At 43.7% G+C, this 27,406-nt stretch overlaps 1 protein-coding gene across 2 annotated transcripts; it reads right to left on the bottom strand.

Annotated features, from left to right (window-relative positions):
* Positions 1-354: 354 nt before the first annotated feature.
* Positions 355-26,554, bottom strand: LOC144986839 (protein NLRC3-like). Of its 2 annotated transcripts, none has more exons than XM_078935218.1 (9): positions 26,188-26,554; positions 25,567-25,695; positions 24,911-25,030; positions 24,420-24,475; positions 22,538-24,332; positions 4,296-4,469; positions 2,767-2,943; positions 2,078-2,251; positions 355-1,761 (listed from the first exon to the last, which is right to left on the bottom strand). In XM_078935218.1, exons 1-9 carry the CDS (start codon positions 26,271-26,273, stop codon positions 1,740-1,742), a joined length of 2,733 nt encoding a protein of 910 aa, XP_078791344.1. In that variant the 5' UTR covers positions 26,274-26,554; the 3' UTR covers positions 355-1,739. The 2 variants fall into 2 exon arrangements, with proteins under 2 accessions (XP_078791344.1, XP_078791348.1); XM_078935222.1 differs by having other exon boundaries at positions 356-1,761; positions 22,538-24,329.
* Between the last annotated feature and the right edge of the window lie 852 nt (positions 26,555-27,406).

Below are 27,406 nucleotides of genomic sequence, written 5' to 3'. Positions count from 1 at the left end.
CAAAATTAGGAAATCTCTAGTAAATCTGTCCTTGTTTTGTCAGCATGTTTGAATTGGAGTTTACAGTTAGATGACAATAAAGACGTGTTCAGCCAAAAAAATTACTTTGATGCTATTTTCTTGAAATAAATCAGTCTAAAGTATTTATTTTTATAATTTGGCTGGTAAAAATATATTGTCAAAACTTAAATGTCGTCTCCTGTGTGGAGGTATTTCAGTTCATTAAAAACTGACAGAAACGAGTAACGTTCACTGCAAACTGTGCAGAAGGCATGTTCTTTCTAAAACTGGAAATAGCACCAACCTTTTTTATCACCTGAAGCTGAGTCTCCATTTGATAATTTAATAAAAATAACATTTCATTTCCTCATTATAAAGCAACTTTATTGGAGTTTCATTTGTCATTGGTCTTTTTGAGCCAAAATCCTGAAGAAATCAAAACAAAAGGCTTTTCCAACAGAATCAGAACGTTAGCACGTGACCTAAGTTTGTTCACTTTGTGCTAAATGTTGATTTATTTGACTGTTGTGTTAATAATATCAACAGTTCTCTGTCGCCCTCTGGTGGTTCATCAGAGAAGCCAAACTTCCAAAGAAAGTGAATCAATAAACATGAGCTGATTCTTGATGCAGGTTTGAAAACACAGATGGAAAACAGCATCAATACAAATATTAGTCAATGTTTCCTTGAATGGAACAATTTCAGGATTTGATGTCAGAAAAGTTGTGAAAAACTGTCTTGTAAAGTGCGTCGTGACGGTCCACGGTCTGGATTTAGATGAAACTTCTTTACAAACTGCAGCTAAAAATGCTGTCAGCATGAAAAAGAACAAAGTTTTACCCACAAAACACCAAAGAAAAAGGAAGTTCAGTCACAAAACTGTGGAAAACATCAATCAAAGCAAAACTCTGAGTCTTTCAAACTGCATGAGTCAATATTTGATCATCAACAGAACAGAGATGATAGAAAAATGATTCAACTGAGAGACTTTTGTTCACTAACTGAGATCAGACGGGATTTCTGCTCCAAAAACTGACATCAAAGGACTTGAATCCAAACCAGTGAGTCATGTGACCACAGCGTTTGTCTGTGTCTCCACTATGAACATTCTGGTCACATGACCATGTTGGGGGTTTCTGAATGAAACTCTGTGTTTGTTTGTCAATGAGAGTTTCTGGAGAACAGAAATCAAGTGTGAAACATCTGGAACCAGAATCTTGTGATCCAGAGTTCTGGTTCTGTCCCTGTTCCAGAGACAGAACCAGGATCCAACGCCTGACCCACACATAGATCTATGTCATCCAGAAATGTTCTGTCTGATCAATGATTCCCTCAATCCTTGATTGGTCCATCCCAAACTCACATCTGTTCCTCAAATGTAGGTCAAAGAAGAAAGTGATGATCTAGAAAAGAATCTGTTTTTCTCCAGATCCTGGAGCTGCTGAACATCTGAATCCAACCCATGTTTCAGATCAACACTCCAAGTTAGAATGAGAAGAGGAAGTGCAGTTCTCCATCAGTCCACCGGGGGAGCTGCAGCACAATAACTGTCTACTTGATGCTGAGAGAGACAGTGGAGCTGATCTCAGATCAGTTCCTGCTGCAGCTTTGACACTCATCTCCACTTCCTCTGATTCCTCCATCACTCTGCTCTCCACCTCCCAGGAACACCGTCCAGTCACAACATCTCTTCAGACCAGCTGCTGCTGCTGCTCCTCTCTGCTCCTCCAGGAGGAACGTCAGACTATCCAGTCCTCCCACCTGTAGAGAGAAAGTGTAGAGACAGAGATGAAGGAGTGTCTCCTGATCCTGGTCTGTCAGTCAGTGATGCAGCACAGCAGCAGAAAGAGCAGCAGGAGCTTCAGTCCTGTTCAGAGCAGCAGCTTCCTGTCATCTTCACCTGTTGGAGCTTCTGCTGCTCTGATTGGCTGACTGTTGTCCTGAAGCCTGTCATCATTCTCCTCAGAGCTTCACTGAGAAGCTGCAGCTTCACAGGAAACTCTGCATCTTTGCTCTCAGACTAACTTTAGGACCAAACATCTGAAAGCAGCTGGACTGACTCCAACCCTCTACTGACCTCAGAGTCTGCAGTTTGGAGTTTGGACTCTCCACCAGATCCTGGAGCTGCTGAACATCTGAATACTGAAGCTTGTTGTATCTCAAGTCCAGGTATGTCAGGTGGGACGGGTTGGACTTCAGAGCTGAGACCAGAGCAGCACAGCTGGTCTTTGACAAACTACATTTCTGTAACCTGAATCCAGAACAGAGTTTAAAGACAAAGTTCATGTTTTTCATCCTTCACTTCTTCTAAAGAGTTCAGAGCTGAAGAAGATCAGAAAGTTTAGAAAAAGTCCAAAGATGTGAAGCAACAGCAGCAGATCAGAAGCAGAGAAGAACAGTCTTCTCACAAACATCAGCCGCTGGACTCTCAGCTGCATCTGCTGAAACACAGCAGGACTCAGAGTGCATGTGAACGTGCACGGTTGCTTCTTCTGCACGCGCTTTAAAGGAGTCTGTTGGAGCAAAGACACAAAGAAGAGCTGATGGCTGCAAGCAGGACTTTGTGGAGCACAAATGTCAGCAGACAGCTTTGAAACAAGCAGCTACAGGATGAAAAGAAGAAGTTCTTCTGAAGATCCTTGAAGAGAACAAGCAGCTGCAGGAAGATGCTGCTGTAGATCAGAATCTGGACATTTCTGCTCACTGTGGGTCAACACAACTTTGTCAGCATATTGATCTGAACACAACTGAAACATGGAGTCTGACCTTAGTGTCTGCAGTCTGCAGTCTGGACTCTCCAGAAAACTACACAGATGAAGAACTCCTGAATCCTGCAGGTTCTGGTTCTGGCTCAGGTCCAGTTCTGTCAGATTAGACGGGTTTTTCTTCAGAGCTGAGACCAGAACTTTACAGCTGATCTCGGACAAACAGCATCTCTCCAACCTGCAATCAGACAGAAAAGTGTGTTCAGGAGCAGTGATGCAGCTGGAGGTCCAGAAACTTGGTCCATTCAGTCAGGTGGGACCCGCCCTGATGACAGACTGACAGATGACATTTTCACTGTTTGCTCATATCTTTTGGATTTGGACCCAAAAACATGATCAGGAATGAAAATGACATAGATTAGAAATGACTTGAAATGAAGTTAAAACAGACGAAGAATTGGAATGTCATTGATCATCAGGAATTATTCAGGACTTATACCATGGTCCAGGCGAATACTCCATTCTGATTGGCTGCTGGATGTGCATTAATACATGATAACTGCACGGTGAAAAAAGAAGTTCCGGTCAGCTAGCTTAAATGTTTTATATCACTACTCTGGCTTCTTTAAAACAACATTCAGCTTTATCATTTGGACAAAAACAAGCGGTAAGAGGAGAACTTTCTCTCTGAACTGAGACTTTATTCAGATCAGAAAGATCAGCAAATATATATATATATATATATATATATATATATATATATATATATATATATATATATATATATATATATATATATATATATATATATACAGTTTGTTGCAGTTCTCCATCAGTCCATATATATATATATATATGATCACTTTTCTCACAAAAAGCGGACTATACATACATACCACATAACATATATATATATATATATATGTTATGTGGTATGTATGTATAGTCCGCTTTTTGTGAGAAAAGTGATCCAAATCAGGAAAAAAAAATTAAGAATTAATGACTAATAACTGGTTAATATATTTTTTCTTTGTAAGTGACCATGGTATAAGCGAGTTAATGGCCTTCGAAGTGTGGATTATGACTTTTTAACCCACGCCATGGATGCCTGAACTGTCCGACGTGAAGTACGTTAAAAGGTGATAACGCACACTTTGAAGGCCATTAACCCTCAATAAATGTTTACAATCTATTGATTGAAAGCTTTCATTTCAAAAATGTCTGATTCATTTGCATTTCTTCATCTTGAACCCCTAATGGTGAAATCCCTGTTCATCACCCAGAAATCCTTTAGGACATTTGGGTCAAACTCAAGGCTCGTGGGCCACATCCAGCCTGGTGTGTGATTCTATCTGGCCTTAAGGTCGGTCAATAGGTCCATTTCTGTTTATGGATTCAGTTCAAATGGATGTTTTAGAAGATCATTTTTGGGAACATCTGGATTCTATTTTCCAGCTCTCTGCTTTCTTGGCCTGAGTACAGTCAGATGCTAATAATGTTAATGATGCTATAATAATAATAATCTGTAGCACCCTTGGAGCCCTTCTACAAATGTAGAAATGAACCAACCAGCAGCTTCAATGTTCTGACCTCAGAGTCTTCAGTCTGCAGTTTGGACTCTCCAGTCCAGAACACAGAACCACAATGGATGAATCCTCCAGGCTGTTGTTGAACAGGTCCAGTTCTGTCAGCTGGGACGGGTTGGACTTCAGAGCTGAGGACACAATTTCCCAGTGAGTCTCTGAGAGTTCACATCCTGAAAGTCTGTGAAGAGAAAGAAAGACAGAAACAAGTGATCTATAATGAATTCGGGCTGTGATGAAGTTCCAGTTGGACATTTCTCTCTTCATCAGAGCTTCATCTTCATAATGAACCAGTCCTCCCCATCAGTCTCTCTCATCTTTCTTTTATCTGCAGCTGGAGGAGAGAAGGTGGAGCTCCATGGAGCTTCATGCTGCCCTCAGTCTGTCAGTGATCTGAGGTCTGAACCCCAAAGTTACCAGTAGAACATCTGGATCACAGAGACTGACAGCTGTCACTCTGACCATGATGAGGATGACGATATAATGTTGACAGTTTTTAAATGTTGGTTATGATCCAGTTTTCTGAGAGTTTTTTGTTTCCTTTTCCAAAATGATATCTTCATGTTTTCATTTCTGAAGCTGTAAACAACAACAGTTCATCTTCCTGGGGGGTATTCCAGAAAGCAGGTTATGCTAGCTCTCACGGTAAGTTTGAGGCTAAGGAAGTTGATAACTTCAGTTTTCGGTTCCAGAAATGGAGGTATGTTTCAGGGTAGGTCAAGTTGCCATGGCAACTCATGCTCTGAACATAACCTGGTCTGGAGCAGGTTTAGTTGAAGGTTAGTTTGTTTACAGGGAGGTGAAGCAGCATGGCGTGTCCATTTGAAGATGATTTAGTGGATGAAGAAGCTCAGATAATACTTTTTCTACCATGAGAGGGTGATAAGACCACATATGGATGCTGGAAATATATATATTTTTTACTTTGATCTAACTTAATTATTTGTTTCAGTTAAAATAAATAATATTTTTGTAAGTCGGTTTAAAAATTACACGTAGTTTTCAGGCGGTTATTTTACTTTCATTCAAAGTAATTCAATTAAGAAGGTGTAACTTTGGTGCTGCTGTTAGAGCGGCACCGCAAAGGATTATGGGATATCATTCCCTTTGCCTGTCTGGACGGATTCGGGTTTAAGTGTGGGTTTTTGACCAAATGTGTTTAGTTGTTTAGCTGTTTTACTGTGTTTTGCCATGCTTCGCCGAGTTATTTTGCCGTACTGAGCTTACGTCTCTGCACCATGAGTGAGAGTGAAGAAGAGGATGATGAGTTTATATAGCACCCCTACGGCTTAACATTGTAATGGCAATCATGGTAAATTCTTAAATGGATTTTTGCAATCCGTGCATTATTCCCCCCGTCTTTTTTACTGTTATAAAAATGGGTATATCTGCCGGCTCAAACTTAGGCATTTGAGATTTCAAGAAATTTAATTAAGTAAGATGGAAAAAAATATTAATTGAATTGGAGTAATATGACATTTAGTTAGATAAATACGTAAATTTGAGTTGTATAAACAATTATTGAGTTTTATAGACGTAAGAAATTAGGTTGAATAAATTTAACTCAATTTTTTGTTACCAATAGAAGTAATTCATTGAAGTTGGCAAAATTGGATGAGTTATATATGTATGTGCGTCACAAGGAAAATGGAAACAAGAACAGAAACTCGTGCTTTTACTTTGTCTGCTCTTTTTCTACACGCAGAAACTCTTTTTTTTGATCATGCAGCCGTGTTACTTTTTTGATGGTCGTGTAATCTTCATACGCCATCATTAAAACCTCAGACTCCCTCTCACTGAAGTACAGCGTTTTCTTTTTTTTCACCACGCGTTTCCATGGTGACTCCAGAAATCGGGGATCCATTGAGAATGTCTTTATGTACCTGCCGTGCACGCCCATTAACCCAGGGTTACCAAGTCGAGCGTAATTACGCCAACTCATATCCGGTCTTTTGGAACCGACATACCCAGAGTAAGCAAGTTCAGGCGGATTTCAGCCTGAGTTCAGGCTTAAAGTCAGGCTAGTTTAAACATGCTTCCTGGAATACCCCCCTGTTCTGTTGCAGAACTTTGATCCAGTTTCCTCCTCAGGTCCACGTCTGCCGTCATGAACAGAACCACAGCAGCACCAACCTTTAGGCAGAACTTTCCAGAAGCTCTTCTTGGTAGAAAGAGGCTAAAGTGACTGTTTTTTGTTCTCAAAGAGCTTTTCTAAATCTGGACTTGATCCTTTCTGGAAGCTGTTGATTTTGTTATGGAAACACCACATTCTGGGTTCTGCTCCTCTGAACACTGTGGAACCATGACTCAGCATTGTTGTTCTCTGCATACAGCAGACCCATTTTCCAGAACAACATCTGCATCTTCTCCTGTCTGATCCTGAAGATGAGCTTCTTCCAGCATTGTTTGTTTCAGCGCTGTTTGAAAAAGGGAAACAGCAGAGAAAGAGGCCAGGGGGTGGAGCTTCAACAGGAAAGTGTCTTACTCCAATCAAGCAGGTGGATTCTTCAGTGTCTCATTAAAAACCAGGAATCTTCTCCACAGGAGCCTCAGGAGACCATGATGACATCACTCTGACCTTTGACCCACCATGCTCCTCATACTTTACACACATCAAACAATGATGCAGTTGATGTTCCATGGACAGAAGAAGCTGAATCCAGACTGCTGATGGCAGCTAGCTTTGATCAGGAACATCATGGTTTTCATGGTTCTAGAGCCACACTATGATAAAACAGCAGAGTGGTTTCAAAGGCACCTGCTGAATCCATGCAGGTGAATCAAAGCATGTATGTATGGACTTTCTGTGCTGGATTCCAGAACCTCGGTATGGAGGAACCAGAACCTGTGCAGGTTTACAAGTTACCTGTGATGCTAGGCTACATTCTGCCGTCCAGACAACTATTTTGGTCTGATCAATAAGGATTTTCACAATAAAACTTTAACAACACAAAAACCCTTAATCCATAAAACAAACTGCATTTTCAGATTCCAAAAGCCTGGATTGATCCAGAAGATTTTCTGCTGAACTTGTACTCACATTCTGGGATTTTTCTAGAAGCATCAGAGAAATAAGAATCCAGAAGACTAGAAGAAAGAGGTATAAAACATGAATCCTTTCAATGGAACTGCATAAAACAAATCAATAGAAGCACATTAAAAATCAGATTTTGGACACATTTCCCTGATTTTCTGTCTGCTCTGCTGTGTTGGACTCAGATCTTCAACAGAGACTGTATGTATGCAGATGATGGTGATCTGACAGTTTGTATATCGCCCTGATAAAATTACTTGTGCAGGTCAGAGAGGAGAGGCCTGCCCTCTAATCAGAGAGCCATCAGCTGTGGGAAAAAGGGACATAGAAAGACAAAGGCAGAGGATCTGACAACGCTGAAGTTAGCTTCTGATTTGAAGCTTCTGATTCGTGAGGGCACTAAGGGAACATTTCACTGCATTTTTCGCACTAAGATCACCTTAAACCAGGACCTGTTCAAAAAACCGCTGGACCTGGACTGCTCAAACCTGGATTAAATTATTATTTAGATACCAGAGAACACATTAAACACAGTTTCTGATTTGTGAAAATGTGAAATAGGTTAAATTTTAATCGTATTTTACGCACTGAGTCCACCTCAGACCATGTCCTGTTCAAAAACCACTGTGTGAAATAGTATCATTTTATCACATTTTATGCAATTTAAGGATAATTGGGACAAGGGAAAGACAACTTAAAGCAAAACACCAAAACAGGAACTTTAAAGTAAATCAGAAAACAAACTAAGAAAAAATTGAACAAAAAACACAAACTTATTGCAGGGGCTCACCCTGCTAACCGTGACCATAACTATGTGTCCAATCTAACATCTGTTTCCCAGTTTCTTTTGTATATTGAGGTTTTGATGTTGCCTTGTCCAGCTTTCTTGGATTCCTGTATTCCATGGTAAAAGTGCCAGCTTTTGTCTGTGCCCAGTCTGTGGAATGCAGAAAAGGGACTACTTTCTATTCTGGTCCTGTTAGACCTCAGTGCAGCCTTTGACACCATGGACCACAGTATTTTACTCCATAGATTAGAGCAGGACATAAGGATCAGAGGATCTGCCCTCCAATGGTTTAAATCCTATTTATCCCATAGATATCAGTTCGTTAATGTAAATGGACACTCCTCTCGGTGCACTCGAGTTAACTATGGAGTCCCACAGGGCTCAGTTTTAAAACCCATCCTGTTTACGCTTTATATGCTACCCCTGATAAACATAATCAGGACACACAGCATTAATGTTCATTGTTATGCTGACGATACCCAGTTGTATTTATCCATGAAGCCTGACCAGAATGACAATATAGAGAAACAGAACGCCTGAGGAAGACATCAAGACATCAAGACCTGGATGACAATTAATTACCTCCTCCTGAACCCAGAAAAAACTAAGGTGATTATACTAGGTCCTAAAACCCTCAGAGATGCTCTGTCTGCTCAGATTTTCTCCCTGGATGGCATAAGTATAGCCCCCAATTCCACAGTTAGAAACCTTTGGGTTTTATTTGACCAGGATCTATCATTTAAGGCTCACATATCTCAGGCGTGCAGAACTGCCTTTTTTCACCTGCGGAATATTGCTAAGATCAGAAATATACTTTCTAAGAGTGATGCTGAAATCTCATCCATGCATTTGTTACGTCGAGGCTGGATTACTGTAACTCCTTGTTAGCAGCGTGTCCTAAGAGTTCCTTAAGAAGTCTCCAGCTTGTTAAGAAAGCAGCAGCTAGATTGTTAGCAGAAACTAATAGAAGAGATCACATCACTCCTGTGTTAGTTTCACTCCATTGGCTCCCAGTTGATTCCAGAATCATAGTCCCTTACCATCCAATCAGAACACTTCACTCACTAAATGCAGGACTGCTTGTGGTTCCTAGAATTACCAAAAGTACAGTTGGAGGTAGAGCGTTCAGTCACCAAGCCCCTGTTTTATGGAATAAACTTCAAGCTCATGGAAGAGAAGCCGACGACGTTTCTACATTCAAAGATAGACTGAAAACATTCCTCTTTGGACAGGATTATTATCAGATTAGTTAGTATTCAGAGATTATTTAACTTCATATGTTTAAATTAAATTTAGTAACAATAACAATTAGTTTTTAGGAGCTGCTATTAGTTGAAGCTGGGGTAACTACGGTTCTTTTGGGTTCTGTCCTCTATTCTCATCTACTTCTACCCTTCCTCTGTTCTCTATTATGGATCATTATTCATCATTTAGTTCTCCATGTCTCTGTTTGGTGCAGTGATTCATGTTCTGTCCCTCTTTCCCCTAATGGGGAATGGGAGTGCTTCCAGATTGCAGTTGGTTCATCCGTGCTCCTGTTCCTGACCATGTACCTGGTCTCTTCTCTGTACCTGACCGTGTACCCCGTCTCTGCTCTGTACCTGACCGTGTACCTGGTCTCTGCTCTGTATATGACTGTGCACCTCGTCTTTGATCTGTACCTTGCCGTGTACCTTGTCTCTTCTCTGTACCTGACCGTGTACCTAACCTCTTCTCTGTACCTGACTGTGCACCTCGTGTCTGCTCTGTACCTGACCGTGTACCTAGTTTCTGCTCTGTACCTGACTGTGTACCTCGTCTCTGCTCTGTACCTGACCGTGTACCTCCTCTCTGCTCTGTACCTGACCGTGTACCTGGTCTTTACTCTGTACCTGACCGTGTACCTCGTCTCTGCTTTGTACCTGACCGTGTACCTCGTCTCTACTCTGTACCTGGCAGTGTACCTCATCTCTGTTCTGTACCTGACCATGTACCTCGTCTCTGCTCTGTACCTAACCGTGTACCTCCCTTCTGTTCTGTACCAGACCGTGTACCCCGTCTCTGCTCGTTAAATGACCGTGTACCTCGTCTCTGCTCTGTACCTGACCGTGTACCTCGTCTCTGCTCTGTACCTGACCGTGTACCTCCTCTCTGCATTGTACCTGACCGTGAACCCCTCTCTGCTCTGTTCCTGACCGTGTACCTCGTCTTTGCTCTGTACCTGAACGTGTACCTCGTCTCTGCTCTGTACCTGACCGTGTACCTTGTCTCTGCTCTGTACCTGACCGTGTACCTCGTCTCTGCTCTGTACCTGACAGTGTACCTCCTCTCTGCTTTATACCTGACCGTGTACCTCGTCTCTACTCTGTACCTGGCAGTGTACCTCGTCTCTGTTCTGTACCTGACCATGTACCTCGTCTCTGCTCTGTACCTAACCGTGTACCTCCCTTCTGTTCTGTGCCAGACCGTGTACCCCGTCTCTGCTCGTTAAATGACCGTGTACCTCGTCTCTGCTCTGTACCTGACCGTGTACCTCGTCTCTGCTCTGTACCTGACCGTGTACCTCCTCTCTGCATTGTACCTGACCGTGAACCCCTCTCTGCTCTGTTCCTGACCGTGTACCTCGTCTTTGCTCTGTACCTGAACGTGTACCTCGTCTCTGCTCTGTACCTGACCGTGTACCTTGTCTCTGCTCTGTACCTGACCGTGTACCTCGTCTCTGCTCTGTACCTGACCATATACCTCCTCTCTGCTTTATACCTGACAGTGTACCTTGTCTCTACTCTGTACCTGGCCGTGTACCTCGTCTCTGTTCTGTACCTGACCATGTACCTCGTCTCTGCTCTGTACCTGACCGTGTACCTCCTCTCTGCCATGTACCTGACCGTGAACCACCTCTCTGCACTGTACCTTGCTGTGTACCTTGTCTCTTCTCTGTACCTGAACGTGTACCTCGTCTCTGCTCTGTATCTGACCATGTGCCTTGTCTCTGCTCTGTACCTGACCGTGTACCTCCTCTCTGCTCTGTACCTGGCTGTGTACCTTGTCACTGCTCTGTACCTGACCGTGTACCTCGTCTCTACTCTGTACCTGGCCGTGTACCTCGTCTCTACTCTGTACCTGGCCGTGTACCTCGTCTCTACTCTGTACCTGGCCGTGTACCTCGTCTCTGCTCTGTACCTGACCGTGTACCTCGTCTCTATGCTCTGTACCTGACCTTGTACCTTGTCTCTGCTTTGTACCTGACCGTGTACCTCGTCTCTGCTCTGTACCGGGCCGTGTACCTGGTCTCTGCTCTGTACCTGACCGTGTACCTGGTCTCTGCTCCTTACCTGAGCGTGTACCTGGTCTCTGCTCTGTATATGACCGTGAACCACCTCTCTGCACTGTACCTTGCTGTGTACCTTGTCTCTTCTCTGTACCTGAACGTGTACCTCGTCTCTGCTCTGTATCTGACCATGTGCCTTGTCTCTGCTCTGTACCTGACCGTGTACCTCCTCTCTGCTCTGTACCTGGCTGTGTACCTTGTCACTGCTCTGTACCTGACCGTGTACCTCGTCTCTACTCTGTACCTGGCCGTGTACCTCGTCTCTGCTCTGTACCTGACCGTGTACCTCGTCTCTCTGCTCTGTACCTGACCTTGTACCTTGTCTCTGCTTTGTACCTGACCGTGTACCTCGTTTCTACTCTGTACCTGGCCGTGTACCTCGTCTCTACTCTGTACCTGGCCGTGTACCTCGTCTCTACTCTGTATCTGACCGTGTACCTCGATCTCTCTGCTCTGTACCTGACCTTGTACCTTGTCTCTGCTTTGTACCTGACCGTGTACCTCGTCTCTACTCTGTATATGGCCGTGTACCTGGTCTCTGCTCTGTACCTGACCGTGTACCTGGTCTCTGCTCTGTACCTGAGCGTGTACCTGGTCTCTGCTCTGTATATGACCATGTGCCTTGTCTCTGCTCTGTACCTGACCGTGTACCTCCTCTCTGCTCTGTACCTGGCTGTGTACCTTGTCACTGCTCTGTACCTGACCGTGTACCTGGTCTCTGCTCTGTACCTGGCCGTGTACCTGGTCTCTACTCTGTACCTGGCCGTGTACCTTGTCTCTACTCTGTACCTGAACGTGTACCTCGTCTCTGCTCTGTATCTGACCATGTGCCTTGTCTCTGCTCTGTACCTGACCGTGTACCTCCTCTCTGCTCTGTACCTGGCTGTGTACCTTGTCACTGCTCTGTACCTGACCGTGTACCTGGTCTCTACTCTGTACCTGGCCGTGTACCTGGTCTCTACTCTGTACCTGGCCGTGTACCTTGTCTCTACTCTGTACCTGGCCGTGTACCTCGTCTCTGCTCTGTACCTGACCGTGTACCTCGTCTCTCTGCTCTGTACCTGACCTTGTACCTTGTCTCTGCTCTGTACCTGACCGTGTACCTCGTCTCTACTCTGTACCTGGCCGTGTACCTCGTCTCTGCTCTGTACCTGACCGTGTACCTGGTCTCTGCTCTGTACCTGAGCGTGTACCTGGTCTCTGCTCTGTATATGACCGTGTACTCCGTCTCTGCTCTGTATATGACCGTGTACTCCGTCTCTGCTCTGTACCTGGCTGTGTACCCCGTCTCTGCTCTGTACCTGACCATGTACCTCGTCTCTGCTCTGTACCTGACCGTGTACCTCCTCTCTGCATTGTACCTGACCGTGAACCCCTCTCTGCTCTGTTCCTGACCGTGTACCTCGTCTTTGCTCTGTACCTGAACGTGTACCTCGTCTCTGCTCTGTACCTGACCGTGTACCTTGTCTCTGCTCTGTACCTGACCGTGTACATCGTCTCTGCTCTGTACCTGACCGTGTACCTCCTCTCTGCTTTATACCTGACAGTGTACCTTGTCTCTACTCTGTACCTGGCCGTGTACCTCGTCTCTGTTCTGTACCTGACCATGTACCTCGTCTCTGCTCTGTACCTGACCGTGTACCTCCTCTCTGCCATGTACCTGACCGTGTACCTCCTCTCTGCCATGTACCTGACCGTGAACCACCTCTCTGCACTGTACCTTGCTGTGTACCTTGTCTCTTCTCTGTACCTGAACGTGTACCTCGTCTCTGCTCTGTATCTGACCATGTGCCTTGTCTCTGCTCTGTACCTGACCGTGTACCTCCTCTCTGCTCTGTACCTGGCTGTGTACCTTGTCACTGCTCTGTACCTGACCGTGTACCTCGTCTCTACTCTGTACCTGGCCGTGTACCTCGTCTCTACTCTGTACCTGGCCGTGTACCTCGTCTCTACTCTGTACCTGGCCGTGTACCTCGTCTCTACTCTGTACCTGGCCGTGTACCTCGTCTCTGCTCTGTACCTGACCGTGTACCTCGTCTCTATGCTCTGTACCTGACCTTGTACCTTGTCTCTGCTTTGTACCTGACCGTGTACCTCGTCTCTGCTCTGTACCGGGCCGTGTACCTGGTCTCTGCTCTGTACCTGACCGTGTACCTGGTCTCTGCTCCTTACCTGAGCGTGTACCTGGTCTCTGCTCTGTATATGACCGTGAACCACCTCTCTGCACTGTACCTTGCTGTGTACCTTGTCTCTTCTCTGTACCTGAACGTGTACCTCGTCTCTGCTCTGTATCTGACCATGTGCCTTGTCTCTGCACTGTACCTGACCGTGTACCTCCTCTCTGCTCTGTACCTGGCTGTGTACCTTGTCACTGCTCTGTACCTGACCGTGTACCTCGTCTCTACTCTGTACCTGGCCGTGTACCTCGTCTCTGCTCTGTACCTGACCGTGTACCTCGTCTCTCTGCTCTGTACCTGACTTTGTACCTTGTCTCTGCTTTGTACCTGACCGTGTACCTCGTTTCTACTCTGTACCTGGCCGTGTACCTCGTCTCTACTCTGTACCTGGCCGTGTACCTCGTCTCTACTCAGTATCTGACCGTGTACCTCGATCTCTCTGCTCTGTACCTGACCTTGTACCTTGTCTCTGCTTTGTACCTGGCCGTGTACCTCGTCTCTACTCTGTATATGGCCGTGTACCTGGTCTCTGCTCTGTACCTGACCGTGTACCTGGTCTCTGCTCTGTACCTGAGCGTGTACCTGGTCTCTGCTCTGTATATGACCGTGAACCACCTCTCTGCACTGTACCTTGCTGTGTACCTTGTCTCTTCTCTGTACCTGAACGTGTACCTCGTCTCTGCTCTGTATCTGACCATGTGCCTTGTCTCTGCTCTGTACCTGACCGTGTACCTCCTCTCTGCTCTGTACCTGGCTGTGTACCTTGTCACTGCTCTGTACCTGACCGTGTACCTCGTCTCTACTCTGTACCTGGCCGTGTACCTGGTCTCTACTCTGTACCTGGCCGTGTACCTTGTCTCTACTCTGTACCTGGCCGTGTACCTCGTCTCTGCTCTGTACCTGACCATGTACCTCGTCTCTCTGCTCTGTACCTGACCTTGTACCTTGTCTCTGCTTTGTACCTGACCGTGTACCTCGTCTCTACTCTGTACCTGGCCGTGTACCTCGTCTCTGCTCTGTACCTGACCGTGTACCTGGTCTCTGCTCTGTACCTGAGCGTGTACCTGGTCTCTGCTCTGTATATGACCGTGTACTCCGTCTCTGCTCTGTATATGACCGTGTACCTCGTCTCTGCTCTGTACCTGACCGTGTACCCCGTCTCTGCTCTGTATATTACCGTGTACCTCCTCTCTGTTTTGTACCTGACCGTGTACCACCTCTCTGCTCTGTTCCTGACGGTGTACCTCATCTCTGCTCTGTTCCTGACAGTGTACCCCGTCTCTACTCTGTATATGACCATGTATTATTATTATTTTTATTTTACCAGGAAGTTCCATTGAGACTACATCTCTTTTTCAAGGAAGACCTGGGCCAAAGGGCATCAATACAAAATAAAATACAGGTAAAACAACTGAAATATAAAAATACATTACAAAATAAAATAAAATGCAATTTAAATTGAAATGAACAGTAGAACATTAGCCGTGTTTACATGGGCAAAAGTAATCGGAAAGAACGTCTGATCGGAAAGAAAATGCTTCATGTAAACGCGCCGTTCGGAATACTCTGCCCCGACCAGACTCATTCGGATCAGAATTTCTATCCGATCATGATAGGTGGGTTATACCGATCGTTTATCCGATTGTGGAGCATGTAAACGGTCATTCCGATCGTGTGTCACTGCTGCTCTGGGTTACGTCATGCATAGACGGTGTTTGGCTGTGAGAAAGCTTTGGAGCGCATACGGGACTGACCAGCTCTGCGGACGCCCCGTGAAAAGCTCACAGAGTTGCTTTGGGGCGGCCTGTGTGAACTTCAGAGCAGAAATAAATGTCGCGTGGTGTCACGTGGATTTGTGTTTCCAGTTGTGTCCCGACAAAATAAAAGCTGATTTTATTTCCATACATTTATTTGCAGCTAATATGCAGATTGCTGCGTTTTTCGCACGGTCCTGGATTTTGTGTCCATCAAGGCTAATGTTGTTAGCCTGTCCTCAGCCTTTTCCAGCTCTGTTTCATTCACAAAACAGCACTGATCACACGGATTAAATATAACGATGAGCGAACAGGCGCTTCATAATATTCATGACATTAATAAAAGCACGTTTGGAAGATCGTCTCGTATTACGGAGCTGCTGCACATGCTGTCTCTCTGTGGCAGCGGTTTGTTGACAACAGGACCTAGTTCCGCATCCGGGTGATTTTACACTACTGCGCATGCCCAGATGATTCATTCCGAACGAAAGCGTGAGCTATGGGAACGTTTGTTCTAATCGGAAAAAGGTTTTCTGTGCCCATGTGCACGGGTGAATTTTAACCCGACCATTGATCCGATCAAGATATTCTGCCCATGTAACCGCGGCTAATGACTAACAGGTTAATTAAAAATGGTACAGATAGCACAAGGGTGGCATGTGGATGTTTCTTTTAAAAGCACAGAAAGTTTTGCTTTAAAACAATTCAAAGGAATAAGGTCACTTAAATGCAGAGAGTTTTGAATATTATTCCAGGAAAGCGGAGCAGCAATGGAAAAGCCTGTTTTTCCTAATTCACTGAGGAATCTAGGGACATAAAGAAGCACCCCCGTCTCTGCTCTGTATATGACCCTGTTCCTTGTCTCTGCTAGGCAGGTTTAAATTTCTGCCGCTGATAGGGGGAGATGTGGGATCTGTGGAGAATCATGAGTTGAGTTGCTTTGACTCTATTACAAACACACAGTGTTTTTACACCTTCCCAGACATCTTTCCACTCCTCCTCAGTAATCTCTAAACCAAGTTCTTTGTCCCATATTTTTTTCAATTGTAGCGTGTTAGTTGAAGCCTTACATTTAAGAATATGATAGAATGCACTGATGGAACTTGCTGGTTTTATCAAAAAGACCTGTCTCTCAACATCTGATACATCATAAGAAAGTGGATGTCTTATATTCTTGCTAACAAAGTCCCTCACCTGCAAATATTGATAAAAGTCAGTGTTTGGGACATTGTATTTTCTGACTAACTGATTAAATGACATCATTGTATGCCCCTCTAACAGATCTTGTAATCTGGATAACCCTTTGTTTGCCCAGACACAAAATCTACTGTCCATCATCCCAGGCAAAAAATCCGGATTATTGCATAATGGTGTGAGAACAGAAGTTACCTGGGACCTGCCTTCCAACTTTCTTATTGTTCGCCATGCTGCCATGGTAGAAATTGTAATAGGATTCCTGCAGAAAGACTTTAGTGATTTATCTTTTTAAAACAAAAAGTAAAGTTGTTTAGGGACAATTAGACAAAGAACTCTCTATGTCGATCCAAAGACATGTAGGACTATTGCTTACCTATTCAGATATGACACGCAAGTGGGCACTAAGTTGATAATTTGTAATGTCTGGGAGGTCCAGGCATCCATCCAAAGATGAGCAACATAGCGTGGACAATTTTAGGCATGGTTTTCTTTTAGACCATATAAAGGAACTGAGCCAACTATTTAATTGTTTGGTGGCTTTGTGTGATAACAATACAGGTATCATTTGTAGTGGATAGAGCAGTCTAGGAAGAATGCTCATTTTTATTAAGGATACTCGTCCAACCCAGGAAATTGGAAGATTGCTCCATCTCTCCAGGTCCAGTCGAATGCGCTCAAGCAGTGGGGGAATGTTGGCTTTATACATTCCATCAAATGCAGGTGTAACATTGATGCCTAAATACACAAAACCTTCTGGTGACCATTTAAAAGGAAAAGGTTGTACAGGCACCTGTTTCAAGATGCCCAAGGGCATAGCCGCGGATTTACTAAAATGTATTTTATAGCCTGAGAAACTACTGAACAACTTTATTGTCTCAACGAGGCAAGGAATTGATAAATTTGGTTTTGTCACCACTATCAGGATGTCGTCGGCATAAAGTGCAATCTTATGTTCTCTATTCTCAGTACAGAGACCAGATATACTGTTATTTGTCCTAATGGCCTCAGCCAAGGGCTCGATCACAAGTGCAAAAAGCAGCGGTATAGAGGACATCCCTGTCTTGTTCCTCTGAAGATACCGAAATAAGGAGATTGCAAACCATTTGTAAGTACTGCCGAGAGGGGGTCTGCGTACAAAAGTTTTATCCAGTTTATGAAATTCATTCCCAGGCCAAATCTGCGTAGTATATAGAACAGATATGGCAATTCTACACGGTCAAAAGCTTTTTCTGCATCGAGAGAAAGCACAAGACCACTTCTAGAGTGTTGATGAAAATACTGAATGATGTTTAATAATCGACGCATGCTATTGTGGGAATTACGACCCTTAACAAACCCAGTTTGGTCATTGTTAATTAGTACAGGTAGTAGACGCTCCATTCGCATTGCTAAGATTTTAGACAGTATTTTTAGGTCCACATTCAAAAGTGAAATAGGCCTGTATGATGCAAGATCCTCAGGTGCTTTTCCCTTTTTTAAAATCAAGGAGATATTCGCTTCTCTTAAGGACCGTGGTAGCAACCCTTTTACAAAAGAGTCGTTAAACATATTTAACAGAGGAGTAATTAATAATTTATGGAATTCTTTATAAAATTCCACACTGAGCCCATCAGGTCCAGGGGATTTGCCAGATTGCAGCGCTTTAATTGCAGCAAGTACTTCCTTTTCAGATATGGGGGCATCAAGACATGTTCTTTGTTCCTCTGACAGACAGGGAAGCTTCAGGTTAGAAAAGAAAATTTCCATATTCTCAAAAGAATCAGGCTGTTGATCAGATTTATATAATTTCTCATAGAAATCCTTAAATACGTTATTGATATCTAAACTGTTAAATATTTGCTTCCCATGTCTGTCTATGACAGAAGGGATAGTCTGTGAATCAGCCTTTTTCTTTGTTAAATATGCCAAATATCTTCCTGCTTTATCTCCATGTTCGTACAGTTGTTGTTTTGTAAATCTAATCTGTTTTTCAGCTTCCCCCGTTAAGAGTGTATCAAGAGCAGCTCGAAGTGCAGACATTTCCTTACTTTTATGTACAGATGGATGCTTTACATATTCTCTCTCGGCACGTCCCAATTTAATCTCCAGGATCTTCCTTTGTTCGAACTGTTTTCGTTTTTTAGTAAACGTGTAGGACATAATAATCCCCCGAGAAAAGGCTTTAGAGGTCTCCCATAATAATGATGAGTCATTTGTAGAGACCAAATTAACAGACATAAATACTTCAAATTCGTCTTTAAAGTAAGACACAAATTTTTGGTCTTTAAGTAAAGAGGGAGTCAATCTCCAATGTCTGGGTTGTATCACTGAGTGTACCCCAGTATACTGAATAAAAACGGGAGCATGATCAGAAACAACGATTGTGCCAATTGAGCTAGAAGTAACTGATCGCAATAGAACTTTAGGAAGCAAAAAATAATCAATCCTTGTAAATGATCGTGAGGCATTCGAGAAGAATGTATATTGTTTATCAATTAAATGCTGAGCCCTCCAGACGTCAGCATAATCCATGTCTTCACAGAATGCATTGATAATCTTAGCATGAGAGGAAAATGATAATTTACCAGACGGAGATTTGTCCATGATAGGGTTCAAGTGACAGTTGAAGTTTCCACCTATGAGTGTCTGTTTAACATTAAGATTTATGGCTTTAGAAAAAGCCGTAGTTAAGAGGTTGGTTGGATAACCGGGTGGGTTGTAAACATTCAATAATGCAATTTCTTCTCCAAAAAGCAAACCCTTTATCATAACATAACATCCTGATGTGTCCTTTATATAATCCAAGAGTTTGAATAGTACATTTTTTTTAATCAAAATAGCCACACCTCGACTTTTTGAAGTGAAAGATGAACAATAAACTTGTCCAAAGCCCTCCTGCCGCAACTTCAAATGTTCACTGTCATTTAAATGAGTTTCTTGCAACAGTGCGATCTGAAATGCTTCTCTCCTAAGGTAATTTAAAACCTTTTTCCGCTTTACAGGTGTATGTAATCCATGAACATTCCAAGTGCAAAATTTCAAACCAGACCTAATTAACTACAAACGGTATTATTCCAAGAAAGCAGCACAATATAATAGAAAAGAAAAATATCAAGTTGAACATTGGGCCAAAGAAAAACACAAAATAAACCATAATAACTAAGAACTGTGTACATAAAGTACACTTCGCCTAACATCGGCATAAAGCGTAAACACTGTCCTTCTCCTGTCATGGAGGAGATCGAGTGAAGGGGAACTCTGACGGAAAAAAAGATAACCAGTCCGTCTGGGGCGCTGGGAGGCCGTGCCTATAGATGTCCATACTTAGCCTAATTGTAAAATCAAAACTCCAGGTTAAGTAGAATTCACATACATTTATGTTCTCAGCCATCGATAAAGATCGCCCAAAAAAAAACAAAAAAAGGGGGGGGCATGATCAACTGAGCAGTGATGCCGGCTTAGTTATTAGTGGCGGGTGCCTCCTCTAGTGAATCAGCATAGTTTTCTGCCTCTACAGGGTCATTAAACACCTTAGATGATCCTCGAAATGTTACCTTTAGTAGGGCTGGGTAGATTTGTCGGTACTCAGCGCCAAGCAACTTGAGCCGTTTTTTTACCGCGTCATATGCCTTCCTCCGGCGCAGAACAGCAGCAGACAGATCCTGGAAAAACATTATTGTGGAGTCGCCGTATTTCACCGCTTGATTTTTCCTGCCCAGCTCCCAGGACGCATTCATCACGCGTTGTTTGTCTTGGTAGTTATGAAAACGCACAAGCACTGGCCTGGGTCTCTGTGTAGCGGGGGACTTTGGGCCGAGGGCACGGTTTACTCTTTCCAGCTTCACCCGGCCCATCTTCATTTCAAGATGTAGCGCTTTAGGGAGCCAGGACGAGAAAAAGCGTGTTGGATCATCTCCCTTAACGCCCTCGGGGAATCCGAGGATGCGAATGTTCTTTCTTCGCCCTCTGTCTCCAGGTCGTCCACACGTCCATTCAGGTAATCCACTTTCCTTTCCAGATCTTCAAGTATACGGTTTACAGAGTCGCGGTGTCTTCTAGCGCTGAGATTCTTTGCTCAGTCTCAGTTAGCCTCTTCTCATGGCTATCGAGCGTGTCTCCCTGTTTTTTTAACAGTTCCGATATCGGTCCCAATTTTTCATCGATGAGTTTGGAGATGTTCGTCGTAATGTCACTTACTACGGCTTCACGGAATAGGAGTAAGTTAGCATCGGTTCCAGCCTGGACCGCCGAGTTGGCTTCAACCTCAGGCGTATTAGCTTGTTGATTTAGTCCGTCAGAGGCATCCGCAGTTTGGTTCTTTCTACGTGGCATCATATCAGACTGTCTCAGAAAATATCGATCTATGCTCATTCTAAGTTTGCAAACCACATAAATGCCTGAAGCTATTCCTGAGAGTAGGATTAAGTGAAATTATCAATGATTAGCTGCACCAGCTCTCCCGAACCTGACCTATCCTTACGCCGCCATCTTGAATTCCCGTTTCGCGTTTTCAATAGACGACTGTTGTTGTTAATTTGGTCTAAAAAAATCAAATTGAAATTGAATTGAACAATGTGATTTTGCACACCCAGGTGATACATTATGGCCACCAGCTCGTCCCTGTTTAAACAAATACAATAGTACAATCCAGTATAAAAAAATAAAAATATTAAGTAATTAAAAAACAAATTTCCCCACAAATATCAGCAACAGGACCTGGTCTGAGGTGGACTCAGTGCGTAACATGCGATGAAAATCAACCTTTTTCACATTTTCACAAATCATAAACTGTGTTTAATGTGTTTTCTAGTATCTAAATGGTAATTTAATCCAGGTTTGAGCAGTCCAGGTCCAACGGTTTTTGAACAGGACCTGGTTCTAGGTGATCTTAGTGCGAAAAATGCAGTGAAATGTTCCTTTAGTGCCTTCACGAATCGGAAGCTGTGAATCAGAAGCCAACTTCAGCATCATGAGGATCTTGGAGGTGAGTAGGCTGAAAGAGGCTGATAGAGGCTGAAAGAGGTTCCAACACTCAACCCTGCATGCTTCCACAACCTGACAGACTGACATCTTCTCAGAGGAAACCTGATCAGATGCAGCAGAACTTTTCCAGACAGTTTACTGCACAGGGCCTCATCATGCACTACGATTATCCACAAGACATCTGCTCAAAACCAAGTTGCAGCACAACAAACCAGAAAAGAAACCACAACTCTTCCTGTCAAAAAGGAAGACGGTTGGTAAACCTGGACCTGACCCCCTCCACAAAGGACTGGATTCAGGAAACCACGTCCCAGGAACCCGGAACGTATTTCTAAGGAGTACTGGACTGAACAGGAAGACCAAAGGTACTCAGAAGAACTAGACTGTGTGGCCTTGCTTTCTAACTTCATTTCAGCAATACCCTCCAAAAGTAACAGAGACAATAAAATACTTTAAATGAACTTTGGGCTTTTGTGTGTGGAGAGCAGAGGGAGTGGAGAACATCCTTTGTGACTGTGGATTTTTTTGTATCTTATATGTCAGAGAGACCTGACTGGCACCTCAGGAAAAGTCATCCACAAACTGTCACAAGATGATGGTTGACTGAACCAAAGGAACCAAAAGGATCAGAAAGAATCAATTTCTGCTTCAGTTTCTTTCATTCACAGATCAATGATTTCTCTAGAAAGAAGATGATAAACAGAGGAAAGAGCATTGTAGAAATGTGCTTCTAGAATGACTGACATTGTAGAAATGTGCTTTTAGAATGACTGACATTGTGGAAATGAAGACATCCTTTCATTCTGGACCGTCTGTATTGTGTTCAAACCTTTCAGAAGGTTCTGGATTGGATTTCATTTGGACAAATATGATCCTTCTTTGCTCTTTAGCTAAAATATAATACGAGTGTTAAAAACAAACTGATTTTCTTCTTTCATGTATTTATTTCTAATTATTTTCAAACCTTTCATTCTTTGTAAATCAATCTGAACATTGATCTGATTTATCATCACAATCACTTCTGGACTCACTTGAACTTTTTGGAGTTCCTCACAGCTGGGATCAGTCTCCGTTTACCCTCAAGTGATGATGTGTTGTACTGCTCCAGGTCCAGCTCATCCAGAACCTCCTCTGACATCTGCAGAGTGTAGGCCAGAGCTGAGCAGTGGATCTCTGAGAGTTTCTTCTCTGATTTGTTCTCTGACTTCAGGAACTCTTGGATCTCCAGATGAACTGAGAGGTCCTTCATCTCCATCAGACAGTGATAGATGTTGATGCTTCTGTCAGGAGAAACTCCTCTGATGTTGACCTCCTTCAGGTTATTTATGGCTCTCTGGGTGGTTTCTGGATTCTTCTCTGTCTGACCCAGCAGGCCTCCTAAGAGTCTCTGGTTGGACTCCACAGAGAGACCATGAAGGAAGCGAACCAGCAGGTCCAGGTGTCCAGTTTGACTCTGCAGGGATTTCTTAATGACTCTACTCAGAAACTCATCCAGGGATGGGTTCTCCATGTTGTTCTCCAGGAAGTCCTCCATGACTTTTTCCTTCTTGTTGGAGTAACAGTGGAACATGTAGACTGCAGCCAGAAACTCCTGAACGGTCAGATGAACAAAGCTGTAGACCGGTTTCTGTAAGATCTCACACTCTCTTCTGAAGATCTCAGTACAAACTCCAGAGTACACTGAGGCCTCTGTGACATCCAGACCACACTGCTGCAGGTCTTCTTGGTAGAACATGATGTTTCCTTTCTCCAGATGTTCAAATGCCAGCCTCCCCAGCTTCAGAAGAACTTCCCTGTCCGTCTCTGTCAGCTCTTGTGGACTTGTCTGATCTTCCTGCTGGTACTTGTTCTTCTTCCTCTTTGTCTGGACCATCAGGAAGTGGGAGTACATGTCAGTCAGGGTGGTGGGCAGCTCTCCTCTCTGCTCTGTGGTCAGCAGGTTCTCCAGAACCACAGCAGTGATCCAGCAGAAGACTGGAACTTCACACATGATGTAGAGGGACATGGAGCCCTTGATGTGGGAGATGATTCTGCTGGACAGCTCTCCATCTGGGAACCTCCTCCTGAAGTACTCCTCCTTCTGAGCATCATTGAAGCCTCGTACTTCTGTCAGTCTGTCCACACATGAAGGAGGGATCTGATTGGCTGCTGCAGGTCTGGAAGTGATCCAGACCAGAGCTGAGGGCAGCAGACGTCCCTGGATGAGGTTAGTGAGCAGCACGTTGACTGAGGACTTGTGTGTGACATCAGACACCAGCGGACTGTTGTTGAAGTCCAGAGAAAGTCTGCTTTCATCCAGACCATCAAAGATGAACAGAAGTTTGCAGACAGACAGCTGTTCTGCTGGGATCTTCTGGAGTGTTGGATGGAACAGCTGGATCAGAGTGAGAAGACTGTGCTGCTCATCTCTGATCAAGTTCATCTCCCTGAAGGACAGAGGAACCACAGCACTGATGTCTTGGTTCTCCAAGCCCTCGGCCCAGTCCAGAGTGAACTTCTGCACTGAGAAGCTTTTTCCAGCTCCAGCAACTCCGCTGGTCAGAACCACTCTGATGGATCTGTGTTGATCAGAGGAGACTTTGAAGATGTCTGGGTTCTTGATTGCAGTGTCATGGAGCTGGTTGGTCTTGGTGGTGGTCTCCAGCTGCATCACCTCATGTTGGGTGTGAGCCTCTGGTCTCAGTCCCTCTGTGATGTAGAGCTCAGTGTAGACCCTGTTGAGGAGCGTTTCTCTTCCTGCTTCTTCAGTTCCTTCAGCCACATGTTCACTTCTGCTCCTCAGACTGATCTGATGTTCTCCAAACATCTCCTGCAGACCAACATCTGCTGAAAGAGCAGAGAAGAAAGCTCCTTCATGAGTGTTCCACATGTTTCCAGAAGAATCCATCAGCAGATGATCAGGCTCTGACTCACCAGCTCTGGCTCTTTCTGCAGACTGGGGTCCGCTCCTCTTCTTCTCTCTGTGGACACTAAGGAGAAACGTTAGTGAACAACAATCAAAGCAGTCAGTGGGAAGTTCCAGACTAACTCTGATCATGGAGCAGATCCTCTCTGATCTTCACACTCAGATATTGGGATCCAGACTGTGCTGAATGTGAGCAAATGTGTTTCCAGGTTAAACCAGAGCAGATCTAGTCCATCTGAAGGTCTAAATGATGCGTTAGCTGTGTTTGGAGCTCATGTCTGGACTGAGCTCAGAGAAAAGTTCAACTGTTTGCTTCATCCTCACAGGCTGAGCTTTGTGTCCTCCAGAGTTGTCCAACTCTTTTCTTTCCTCTCAGACCTAAAGCGCTCACAGCAGATGGTTGACCTTCCTGGTTGGATCAGCTGATGTTCTTGATGAGAACATTGTTGTTCCTGCTGAGAGCTGAACTCTGCTTTGTTCACTAGAAACTGCTTCTTACTGTGAGTCTGAAGGTCCTGGTTCAGTTCTGAAGTTTGGAGGATGACCTTTGGACCGGTCACTCTTCATGGATCCCCATCTGGAGGCTGCAGACTGGACTCTCTGTGTGACCTGTTGACCTCTGCAAACACCAAACCATCAGAGTGTTGGAGGATCTGCTTCTTCATGAACAGCTGATGGACTTTGACATGAACACAGACTGAGCTGTTTACTCTGGAATAACATGACATGTTTGGATCAACAGTTTCCAGCTTTCAGCATTTTCTGTCAGTCAATCCAGACTTTTTTCTAGAAAAGCTGATTCCAATTCTCCATGTAGAAATGTAGAAATTCTGGTAGCAGAAAGTCAAACTAGAACAATGTGATGTTTGGAAAGCATGAAAATCTGAATCCTAGGAGTCTGCAGTGATTCTTCTCATTAGACTGGAGCTGCTGTCAGTCAGAGTCAGCAGTCAACATGTTTTCTTCTCCAACATCTCTGATGTCTCTCAGAGACTCTCAGAAGACTCAACTATAAAGATCTCATCACACACATGATGCTCCAAGTGAGTCTGATCAGAGAGATCCAGAACTGAACCAGACCTCAAGTCCTTCATCTGAAAACTGTTGATCATCTGAACTAGAATCCAGCCTCCAAAAACTCTGACAAACACTCACTGTTCCACTGCTGGATGGATGTCCTTGAAGTCTGGATTATTACCCTTTGACTTGTCACTCTTGAGAGATCTACAACTGGATCCAGATCCAGATTCAGATCCAGATCCAGATCCAGATCCAGGTTGGTTCCTGTGAAGAATGAAGGTTGCTGGTGTGAGTCCTGAGTTCTGACATGCTCCTTTAACTCTGACAAACACTTACTGTTCCTTTTCTTTCAAGTTAGGAATAGAAGCTGATGACTTTTTAGTCTTGAAGATTTTGAAGAAGTCTTTAAGATTTTTTTTACTGTGGAAAAAAAACCTCCAATTGATCAAATATTGTCCATCCATTACATCAGTAACACATATTTAACAAACACTTACTGTTTCACTCTTGAACGACTGTTTTTGGATGCATTTAAATTATCTTCTGATGTGTCAGTACTTTTAGATCCACATCTGGATCCAGATCCAGATCCAGATCCAGGTCCAGGTCCAGGTCCAGGTCCAGGTCCAGATCCAGGTCCAGATCCAGGTCCAGGTCCAGATCCAGGTTGGTTCCTGTGAAGAATGAAGGTTGCTGGTGTGAATCCTGAACTCTGACATGGAGAAGATCATGGACAGTTGGAGATGTTCATCTCACCTCTGAGCTTTGCTCTGGTTGTCATGGTTACCATCTCTGCTTCTAGAGGGAGGGGTTCCCTCCTGTGGTTCCTCCCACTGATCCATGCTGCGGGATTCTCTGGATCCACATCAGCTCACACACACCTTCCACCTTCACCTGCAGAGGAAACCCTCCTCATCATCAGCTCTGATCCTCCTTCACCAACAGATCAGCTGCTCCTCCACTGATTGGCTCTTCTCTTGTGTTTCCTCTCAGGTTCAGGTGAATGCAGTCAGACAGCAGTGGGAGGCAGAGGAAGCTGCCATCAGCTGCTGCACTTCTGCTCTCCCTCCACCAGGTGGAGACATGGAGCTGCAGCAGCAACATTTCCATTCAGTCACTTTGACACAGAAACTTTTTTTTTATATACTTTATTGACAAACAACAACACAATACAATAACAATGTGAATGTCACAGGGGAAATTGCAATGTGTACATATTACAGAAAATATAAGAAATAAAACAAAAAGTATATAAGTATATACACATACATATACAACATAAGACAAAAAGAATCACTACTTCAAAAAACTTTGGGGTTTAATAAATTTTAAATTTTTCAAAAATTAAAGTAGTTCTAATTGCTTTTTGGTTTTGCAGATGTTTGATAATGGTACAATACTGATTGATTTCACTCAAAAACCGCTGGAATTTAGGTTTGGAGTTTGACCATTTGGCTTTATGGATATGGAATTTTGCCAATAATAAAAACAATTGTGTAATGAAGATACAATCTTTGTGTACTTTGGCATTTAGGTAACCCAGAACAATATCTTTATCTAAAAATGTAACAGTTTGTTTAGTTATATTTCCAATATAGTTCCCAACTTCAATCCAAACATTATTTGTATGTCTGCAGTCCACAAACAGATGATAAATAGCTTCCTCCTGAGTTCCACAGAATGAACAAGACAGGTCCATGTCCACAACAAATCTACTCAAAGTTCTTTTGGTAGGATATATACAATGCAATATTTTGAAGGACACCTCTTTTATTTTGTTATTTTGACAGTATTTATTACTAATAGTCCAAGCATATGTCCATTTTATGTCCACAAATTTGGACTCCCAATAAAACCTCCCAGCAGGTAAGGTTGTGGTCTGTAAAAGATTTCTTATTTGTTTATTGGAAACTGAATTAACACAAATATCCACATTGTCCAAAAAAATGGTCTGGGTTCTTAATTGACTTGTGCT

The sequence above is a fragment of the Oryzias latipes genome, chromosome 2 (genome assembly GCF_053564925.1).
Source record: "Oryzias latipes strain Hd-rR chromosome 2, Olatipes_Hd-rR_3.1".
In the NCBI taxonomy this organism is placed as follows: Eukaryota; Metazoa; Chordata; class Actinopteri; order Beloniformes; family Adrianichthyidae; genus Oryzias; species Oryzias latipes.
This window is presented reverse-complemented; position numbering and strand designations above follow the sequence as displayed.

Excerpts from the sequence above, each read along its gene's own strand:
- LOC144986839 (XM_078935218.1), bottom strand. The coding sequence starts at position 26,273 with ATGGATCAGTGGGAGGAACCACAGGAGGGAACCCCTCCCTCTAGAAGC. Across the intron at positions 25,031-25,566 it reads ATCCATCCAGCAGTGGAACA|AGGTCAACAGGTCACACAGA; the intron begins GTGAGTGTTTGT and ends TGGTGTTTGCAG. Across the intron at positions 24,476-24,910 it reads CCAGGACCTTCAGACTCACA|TGTCCACAGAGAGAAGAAGA; the intron begins GTAAGAAGCAGT and ends GTTTCTCCTTAG.